The 10333-nt window shown below is 44.0% G+C and overlaps 1 protein-coding gene across 1 annotated transcript in view; it reads right to left on the reverse strand.

Moving 5' to 3' along the window:
• The window catches only part of LOC109865856 (nidogen-1), a 75596-nt gene extending 65536 nt beyond the window's left edge, over positions 1 to 10060 (reverse strand). The window contains exon 1 of the mRNA XM_020454334.2: positions 9762 to 10060. Within this exon, the coding sequence (XP_020309923.1) occupies positions 9762 to 9965 (204 nt within the window). The 5' untranslated portion in view covers positions 9966 to 10060. The remainder of the gene's footprint in view (positions 1 to 9761) is intronic.
• Between the last annotated feature and the right edge of the window lie 273 nt (positions 10061 to 10333).

The raw sequence follows: 10333 nt of genomic DNA on the forward strand, positions 1-10333 counted from the left end.
AAGAGAGAGAAAGTGAGACGAATCAAGCAGTCTTGCCTCCTGTCCAACTTTCCAGACGTGTTAGTCTAATAATGGCATTGTTCATGGATACATCCTTAAGATTCCAACTGAAAAAGGCTTTACCTGGGTCATTCCACAAAAAGAGTGCCTTTGATATTTTAAGTAGACATTGTGCACCAACATTGCATTTTAAAAGCCTGTTATACACTGCTCAAAAAAATAAAGGGAACACTTAAACAACACAATGTAACTCCAAGTCAATCACACTTCTGTGAAATCAAACTGTCCACTTAGGAAGCAACACTGATTGACAATACATTTCACATGCTGTTGTGCAAATGGAATAGACAACAGGTGGAAATTATAGGCAATTAGCAAGACACCCCCAATAAAGGAGTGGTTCTGCAGATGTGGACCACAGACCACTTCTCAGTTACTATGCTTCCTGGCTGATGTTTTGGTCACTTCTGAATGCTGTCGGTGCCTTCACTCTAGTGGTAGCATGAGACGGAGTCTACAACCCACAACCTAGCAGCAGGACCGCTACCTCCGCCTTTGTGCAAGGAGGAGCAGGAGGAGCACTGCCAGAGCCCTGCAAAATGACCTCCAGCAGGCCACAAATGTGCATGTGTCTGCTCAAACGGTCAGAAACAGACTCCATGAGGGTGGTATGAGGGCCCGACGTCCACAGGTGGGGGTTGTGCTTACAGCCCAACACCGTGCAGGACAATTTTTTCATTTGCCAGAGAACACCAAGATTGGCAAATTCGCCACTGGCACCCTGTGCTCTTCACAGATGAAAGCAGGTTCACACTGAGCACATGTGACAGACGTGACAGTCTGGAGACGCCGTGGAGAACGTTCTGCTGCCTGCAACATCCTCCAGCATGACCGGTTTGGCGGTGGGTCAGTCATGGTGTGGGGTGGCATTTCTTTGGGCACAGCCCTCCATGTGCTCGCCAGAGGTATCCTGACTGCCATTAGGTACCGAGATGAGATCCTCAGACCCCTTGTGAGACCATATGCTGGTGCGGTTGGCCCTGGGTTCCTCCTAATGCAAGACAATGCTAGACCCCATGTGGCTGGAGTGTGTCAGCAGTTCCTGCAAGAGGAAGGCATTGATGCTATGGACTGGCCCGCCCGTTCCCCAGAACTGAATTGAATTGAGCACATCTGGGACATTATGTCTCGCTCCATCCACCAACGCCACGTTGTCCAGGAGTTGGCGGATGCTTTAGTCCAGGTCTGGGAGGAGATCCCGCAGGAGACTATCCGCCACCTCATCAGGAGCATGCCCAGGCATTGTAGGGAGGTCATACAGGCACATGGAGGCCACACACACTACTGAGCCTCATTTTGACTTGTTTTAAGGACATTACACCAAAGTTGGATCAGCCTGTAGTGTGGTTTTCCACTTTAATTTGAGTGTGACAGAGAAACTCAGCCATTTTTCCAGCCAAAGAGAGGAATCACAAAAAGCACAAATAGAGATAAAATGAATCACTAACCTTTGATGATCTTCATGAGATGACACTCATAGGACTTTATGTTACACAATACATTACGGAAAAAGCATAATCTGAGAACGGCGCTCAGAGCCCAAACCAGCCAGAGAAATATCCACCATGTTGGGTAGTCAACATTATTCATAAATAGAATTATAAATATTCACTTACCTTTGATGATCTTCATCAGAATGCACTCCCAGGAATCACAGTTCCACAAAAAAATGCTTGTTTTGTTCGATAATGTCCATCATTTATGTCCATTTATGTCCAAATAATTGTTTGTCACCAAACTGTTCCTGGATGGTTGGGAGAAGTTGCTCTCGGAGGATGTGTTGGTACCATTCATACCATGGCTATGTTCTTAGGCAAAATTGTGAGTGAGCCCACTCCCTTGGCTGAGAAGCAACCCCACACATGAATGGTCTCAGGATACTTTACTGTTGGCATGACACAGGACTGATGGTAGCGCTCATCATGTCTTCTCCGGATGCCCCAAACAATAGGAAAGGGGTTTCATCAGAGAAAATTACTTTACCCTAGTCCTCAGCAGTCCAATCCCTGTATCTTTTGAAGAATATCAGTCTGTCCCTGATGTTTTTCCTGGAGAAGTGGCTTCTTTGCTGCCCTTCTTGACGCCATTCTCCAAAAGACTTCGCCTCACTGTGAGTGCAGATGCACTCACACGTGCCTGCTGCCATTCCTGAGCAAGCTCTGTATCGGTGGTGCCCCGATCCCGCAGCTGAATAAACTTTAGGAGACGGTTCTGGCACTTGCTGGACTTTCTTGGGCGCCCTGGAGCCTTCTTCACAACAATTGAACCGCTCTCCTTGAAGTTCTTGATGATCCGATAAATGGTTGATTTAGGTGCAATCTTACTGGCAGCAATATCCTTGCCTGTGAAGTCCTTTTTGTGCAAAGCAATGATGATGGCACGTGTTTCCTTGCAGGTAACCATGGATGACAGAGGAAGAACAATGATTCCAAGCACCACTCTCCTTTTGAAGCTTCCAGTCTGTTATTCAAACTCAATCATCATGACAGAGTGATCTCCAGCCTTGTCCTCGTCAACACTCACACCTGTGTTAACGAGAGAATCACTGACAGGATGTCAGCTGGTCCTTTTGTGGCAGGGCTGCAATTCAGTTCAAATGTTTTTGGGGGATTCAGTTCATTTGCATGGCAAAGAGGGACTTTGCAATGAATTGCAATTCACTTGATCACTCTTCATAACATTCTGGAGTATGTGCAAATTGCCATCATACAAACTGAGGCAGCAGACTTTGTGAAAATTAATATTTGTGTCATTCTCAAAACTTTTGGCCTCGACTGTATGTGTGCCATTCAGAGGGTGAATCGGCAACACAAAAAATGTAAATGCCTTTGAACGGGGTATGGTAGTAGGTGCCAGGCGCACCAGTTTGTGTCAAGAACTGGCAACTCTGCTGTGTATCAACAACTGTGGGAATCATTGGAGTCAACTTGGGCCAGCATCCCTGTGGAACGCTTTTGACACCCTATAGAGTCCACGCCCTGATGAATTGAGGCTGATCTGAGGGCAAAAGGTGGGGGGTGCAACTCAATATTAGGAAGGTGTTCTTAATGTTTTGTACACTCAGTGTTCAGTATGATCTGTATGTTACAGAACTGTACATTTTTTCTAAAGATAACATTATGTAGTTCGTCAGAAGATCACTGAGTTAGAGAATCAACATTGACCATCTCAATGCACTTTAACATCCAGAATATAACAAGTCACAAAACCAAAATATTTTTTTCTTCTTCCTGAACAAACACACTAATGGACAAACCCACTCTTCTCCCACTCTTACAGAGCACTGAAAGAATTCAACTCCCTGAACCCCAACTCACACACACACATCCACCCTCTACCCCTCTGCCAACCTCTAAACATTCCCTCCCGGAAGTGTGTGTTTATGTGAGTGTGTCGGGGGCAATTTCATAGACAGCTGCTGGGACTGCTGGAAAGGCACTGACTAGAGCAACACAGCCTCGACCTGCACACCAGACGAGGGGGAGAGGGAAAGAGGGAGTGAAGGATGGAGGTAGGGGTAGCTCTCGGCATCTGCTGAAGCTCAACAGACCGTGATTGAGAGTGAAGGGGAAATCCCACATGCACAAGGGGTGTGGGAGCAGAGATTGGTGGAAGGAAAGCAGACTTTAGAACCCGTTGCTTAAGCTTATAGATGACACGCAACACAACGAGACGGTGAAGGGCAGCAGGAAAACGACACTCTGATATATCTTAAACAAACTCACACCAATGACCAGACAACATTTGCAAAAGTTTTTCTTCTTCCATTTGCTGTCGTGCTTTGAAACATTTTGGGATTTTTGTGGGTGGTTTAGAAAGAAATGACATCAAAACTGAAAAGAAAAAAACATGCAATATATATATACACACACCTACTCTTTCAAAGGGTTTTTCTTTATTTGTTTTACTGTTTTCTACATTGTAGAATAATAGTGAAGATGTCAAAACTATGAAATAACACATGGAATCATGTAGTAACCCAAAAAAGTGTTAAACAAATCAAAATATGTTTTATATTTGATATTCTTCAAAGAGCCACCCTTTGCCTTGATGACAGCTTTGCACACTCTTGGCATTCTCTAAAACCAGCTTCACCTGGAATGCTTTTCCAACAGTCTTGAAGTAGTTCCCACATATGCTGAGCTCTTGTTGGCTGCTTTTCCTTCACTCTGCGGTCCGACTCATCCCAAACCATCTCAATTTTGTTGAGGTCGGGGGATTGTGGAGGCCAGGTCATCTGATGCAGCACTCCATCCCTCTCCTTCTTGGTAAAATATACCTTACACAGCCTGGAGGTGTATTGGGTCATTGTCCTGTTGAAAAACAAATGATAGTCCCACTAAGTCCAAGCCAGATGGGATGGCGTATCGCTGCAGAATGCTATGGTAGCCATACTGTTTAAGAGTGCCTTGAATTTTAAATACATCACAAACAGTGTCACCAGCAAAGCACCCCCACACCATAACACCTCCTCCTCCATGTTTTACAGTGGAAAATACACATGCAGAGATCATCCGTTCACCAACACAGGTTAGAACCAAAAATCTCAAATTTGGACTCAGCAGACCAAAGGATAGATTTCCACCGATCTAATGTCCATTGCAAGTGTTCCTTGGCCCAAGCAAGTCTCTTCTTATTATTGGTGTCCTTTAGTAGTGGATAATTTGCAGCAATTCGACCATGAAGGCCTGAGTCACACAGTCTCCTCTGAACAGTTGATGTTGAGATGGGTCTATTACTTGAACTCTGTGAAGCATTTATTTGGCCTGCAATTTCTGGGGCTGGTAACTCTACTGAACTTATCCTCTGCAGCAAAGGTAACTCTGGGTCTTCCATTCCTGAGGCGGTCCTCATGAGAGCCAGTTTCATTCAACATAGCGCTTGATGGTTTTTGCGACTGCACTTGAAGAACCTTTCAAAGTTCTTGAAATGTTCCGGATTGACTGACCTTCATGTCTTAAAGTAATGATGGACTGTCGTTTCTCTATTCTTATCTGAGCTGTTCTTACCATAATATGGACTTTTCCTCCAGTCATGTCTGTTCTAGTGGCCATTTGTACTGATAAGAATTTTTATTGAACTTTTTCCATAGTTTTTATTTCTATTACGGTTTTTCAGTTTTTTTCTGTCCTATTTCATTTACTTTAATAGTACACTGCTCAAAAAAATAAAGGGAACACTAAAAGAACACATCCTAGATCTGAATGAATTAAATATTCTTATTAAATACTTTTTTCTTTACATAGTTGAATGTGCTGACAACAAAATCACACAAAAATTATCAATGGAAATCAAATTTATCAACCCATGGAGGTCTGGATTTGGAGTCACACTCAAAATTAAAGTGGAAAACCACACTACAGGCTGATCCAACTTTGATGCAATGTCCTTAAAACAAGTCAAAATGAGGCTCAGTAGTGTATGTGGCCTCAACGTGCCTGTATGACCTCCCTACAATGCCTGGGCATGCTGCTGATGAGGTGGCGGATGGTCTCCTGAGGGATCTCCTCCCAGACCTGGACTAAAGCATCCGCCAACTCCTGGACAGTCTGTGGTGCAACGTGGAGTTGGTGGATGGAGCGAGACATGATGTCCCAGATGTGCTCAATTGGATTCAGGTCTGGGGAAGGGCGGGCCAGTCCATAGCATCAATGCCTTCCTCTTGCAGGAACTGCTGACACACTCCAGCCACATGAGGTCTAGCATTGTCTTGCAGTAGGAGGAACCCAGGGCCAACCCAGGGCCAACCACACCAGCATATGGTCTCACAAGGGGTCTGAGGATCTCATCTCAGTACCTAATGGCAGTCAGGCTACCTCTGGCGAGCACATGGAGGACTGTGCGGCCCCCCAAAGAAATGCCACCCCACACCATCACTGACCCACCGCCAAACCGGTGATGCTGGAGGATGTTGCAGGCACCAGAACGTTCTCCACGGCGTCTCCAGGCTGTCACGTCAGTCACATGTGCTCAGTGTGAACCTGCTTTCATCTATAAAGAGCACAGGGCGCCAGTGGCGAATTTGCCAATCTTGGTGTTCTCTGGCAAATGAAAAACGTCCTGCACGGTGTTAGGCTGTAAGCACAACCCCCACCTGTGGGCGTCGGACCCTCATACCACCCTCATGGAGTCGTTTGAGCAGACACATGCACATTTGTGGCCTGCTGGAGGTCATTTTGCAGGGCTCTGGCAGTGCTCCTCCTGCTCCTCCTTGCACAAAGGCGGAGGTAGCAGTCCTGCTGCTAGGTTGTTGCCCTCCTACGGCCTCCTCCACGTCTCCTGATGTACTGGCCTGTCTCCTGGTAGCGCCTCCATGCTCTGGACACTACGCTGACAGACACAGCAAACCTTCTTGCCACATCTCGCATTGATGTGCCATCCTGGATGAGCTGCACTACCTGAGCCACTTGTGTGGGTTGTAGACTCCGTCTCATGCTACCACTAAAGTGAAAGCAACGCCAGCATTCAAAAGTGACCAAAACATCAGCCAGGAAGCATAGGAACGGAGAAGTGGTCTGTGGTCCCCACCTGCAGAACCACTCCTTTATTGGGGGTGTCTTGCTAAATGCCTATAATTTCCACCTGTTGTCTATTCCATTTGCACAACAGCATGTGAAATTTATTGTCAATCAGTGTTGCTTCCTAAGTGGACAGTTTGATTTCACAGAAGTGTGATTGACTTGGAGTTACATTGTGTTGTTTAAGTGTTCCCTTTATTTTTTTGAGCAGTGTATATCCTTGTGTGATGCCTTGGTGGGATGGAGGGAGGGAGGGAGGGAGGGAGGGAGGGAGGGAGGGAGGGAGGGAGGGAGGGAGGGAGGGAGGGAGGGAGGGAGGGAGGGAGGGAGGGAGGGAGGGAGGGAGGGAGGGAGGGAGGGAGGGAGGGAGGGAGGGGTTGGGGTTGTACTGTTCTTGTTCTCATATTTGAAAATCTATAAATACATATTTTTTAAGACTAAAATGTAAATGTAAAATGAACAGTAAGATTTAATGAAAAATGTGATCAATGTGATTTTTCCCTTCTGCAATTCCATTTAAGTACAATGTTGCTCTGATTGCATCCAGCCCTTTGTGTCGTTCTGCAATTAGTGGGTGGTATATTATCTGGCTAATCTGGTTGGAAGGGGTTCAAATAGCACTGGGAATATTTCTAAATTCCAGGATGTCACTCATTGGGAGGGGAGGAAGCTGTTCTGGACAGATAAATGCAGCCTTTTTTCAGGAAACTTTGTATGGAATATGTTTGTATGGAATATGTTTGTATGGAATATGTTTGTATGGAATATGTTTGTATGGAATAAAGTTTGTATGGAATATGTTTGTATGGAATATGTTTGTATGGAATATGTTTGTATGGAATATGTTTGTATGGAATAAAGTTTGTATGGAATATGTTTGTATGGAATATGTTTGTATGGAATAAAGTTTGTATGGAATATGTTTGTATGGAATATGTTTGTATGGAATAAAGTTTGTATGGAATATGTCATTTTAGGGGAGTTTAAGTCAACAAAAACAAAAGAGATAGATGTGGTGAGAAGTGAGAACAACCACAAGCGTGTTGGAATCTCTTGGTTTAGAAGGATATTTGCATAGAAGAACAATCTGAGCAGTTGAATGGTCCCAAATGACAGAATGTTAACTGACTTAGCTATGTAATGACAAAAAAAACTTGAAATGCAGAGACAAATTCCCTGCTAATATCCCTAAACAATGACAAACACTGCACACATTTTTTTATTTAGGGTAGAGAAAAATCATCTTCAGTCGAATCAAGTCAAGTCAATATGATAAGCATCAGGATTGGCTATCAATTGGATTTGAGCTCGCATACAGCATGAAACACACTGAGAATCTAACTGCCGATAGACTGCCGATAGGTAGGCCTACATATCAAAGTGGGAGGCCGTTCCTTCTCTTGCTAGAACAAAAGCGGTACCTGCTGCGTGCTGACCCGGTAGCGACGAACCTACAGATTATACTTGTAGAATCGCAATATTTGTCAGTGGCCAACAACTTGACTTTGAGCCAATCAAAGAGCATGAACCCCCACGTGGGGGAGCCAACAAAAATATGAAAAATAGGGCATTTTCTCAGTATATCCAGGGATGAGCCAGTCGCACTTCATATGCAATGTAGGCTAGCTAAGCGCATAGACGCAATGCATACAACACTAAATACTTCCTCCAAGCTTGCTAACCACTGTAGCTAGTATTGACCTTATAATTAAATCACAATGGATTAGCTAGTTTCCATGAAACAGCTGTCTGTGTTAGCTGCCAAGTTAGTGCAGTGTCCTTAGCTAGCTAGCTATGTTGTACTAGCTAGCCACCTAAACATTTTGCTATGGACTGACACTGGCAGTATAGAATTATGGAGAGTGAATTAAATAGTTTCTTCATCACCTTGCAAGGTACTGTAGTTATCTAGCTGTCCCATCTGACTAGTATTTAGTTGAGTTAATTAGGATCCCCATTAGCTACTGCAAATGCATCAGCTACTCTTCCTGGGGCCACATAAAATGTACAAATACATGACAATGTACAGAACAGTATTAGACAATAACAACATAGTATCAACAAGGACTTTCTACAAAATAGCAACATTAGCGACGATACAGTAGCTTCGAATCTAGGCCATAAGCAATACACACGGATATGCATTGCCAAACAACACTACTGCCACCTTCTGGTTTGGAGTATTTTAGCAAGGCTGAGTCGCTGACACCTTCCAAGGTCTTTGCTGTGTGAACACAAAAGAGATTGACTGCCTCTTTGGAGATAAATCACACAATAGGCCTGCTGTGTGGGGAACTCATCAGTTCTCTGTGTCGTCTGTTTTTTGATCCAACAAAAGGCGGGTCACGTCACAGACAAAGCTTTCTTATGGGGCACAGGGATGAGCTTACCTGGGCCTTGTGGGGTTAATGTTTTGTCAATTCACAACAATGGGGCTCAGCGCTTTTTAACAAACAGACTAGTCATTGTTTGGGTTAATTAAGCCTTACACTACACCATCTGGGATCCATTGCTATAGGGGGATTTAATATATAATGCAGTAGATACATGAGAGAGAGAGAGAGAGAGAGAGATTTGGGGATAACAGGGGTAACAATTGCCAATGTGACATTTTGGGCAACTTTCAGGTGCTTGGGATGATCTAAAACATTCTAAACTAAATGCATATGTGGATCAATGAATGTATCATTCTCTATCAATCATCATCACATGATTTGTTGGTATGTGATATTCTACAGTATAAGGAGGCACAGAGCCAAGTTTATGAAGGTGTGTGTTGATAGCCTTATCAGTCACATAAAGAATTGACTGACATTCCAAACCCTCCCAGCAACATTCCACATGGCCTTTCATCACCCCAATTCATGGCATTTGAGCAATTTATGCTAATTGATTATCATCAAAGAGTACTTTACTTTGTGAACAGATTTTCAATTATGTGATATGTGGCATATGCATGAGGTGGTTAACTAATTGAGAACATAGCTAACAAAACAATTACATTCTATCTTTCATGGATAAAATCGCCAGTCACAATGAATCCATAGGAAGGGGAACAGTCAACGTGCATGTGAATATCATAATTGATGGCTGTGCATCTTTTCCATTGATATATTTTGCAGCTATTCTCGTGCATAATTAAGCTACTATTTGCGCATGTGCATAAAACATCATTCTACTCACATAAACAGTGTCATATGTGCCATCGAAGAAGAACATTGACTGATTCAAAATAAGTTGTTGAGTTTGGTCGGTCCCTTGCTCCAACAGTTGGTCTCCAGCTTGCTCTCCATAATCAAACATGTCGCGTTTGCTCAAACCGTTCACTGATAACGCAATGGCAAAAATAGTTGCCCATCCTAACCAACCTCGTTGATGGAGATCCATATTTAAATACGTCTATGCCCAGAACTTTTATTAGTTTTGACCTATAGGCTTGCCTACACAGTTTGCCAAAGCGGTTCCGATGCGGTGTACACCTCAGGGCGCACAATAACGGAATGAATCCGCGGTAGTAAAAGCCCATATAAAGGGAGGGTGGAGTTGGAGAAGGCGGAGAAATATGCATGGGACACTTGCGCGGGATTGCCTGCCTCACATACCGCTTTCCATTCTTCACAATCATGCATCTGTCCGGACGGTTTAACCTTCTCTCTTCTAGATATACTAGATAACATAACCATGAAAAAGTAGATTTAAGTCCCTTTGCCTTTACTCGCAGTCTTTCACCAAACAAACTGAACCTTGTTTTTTCA

The sequence above is a fragment of the Oncorhynchus kisutch genome, linkage group LG20, assembly GCF_002021735.2.
Source record: "Oncorhynchus kisutch isolate 150728-3 linkage group LG20, Okis_V2, whole genome shotgun sequence".
In the NCBI taxonomy this organism is placed as follows: Eukaryota; Metazoa; Chordata; class Actinopteri; order Salmoniformes; family Salmonidae; genus Oncorhynchus; species Oncorhynchus kisutch.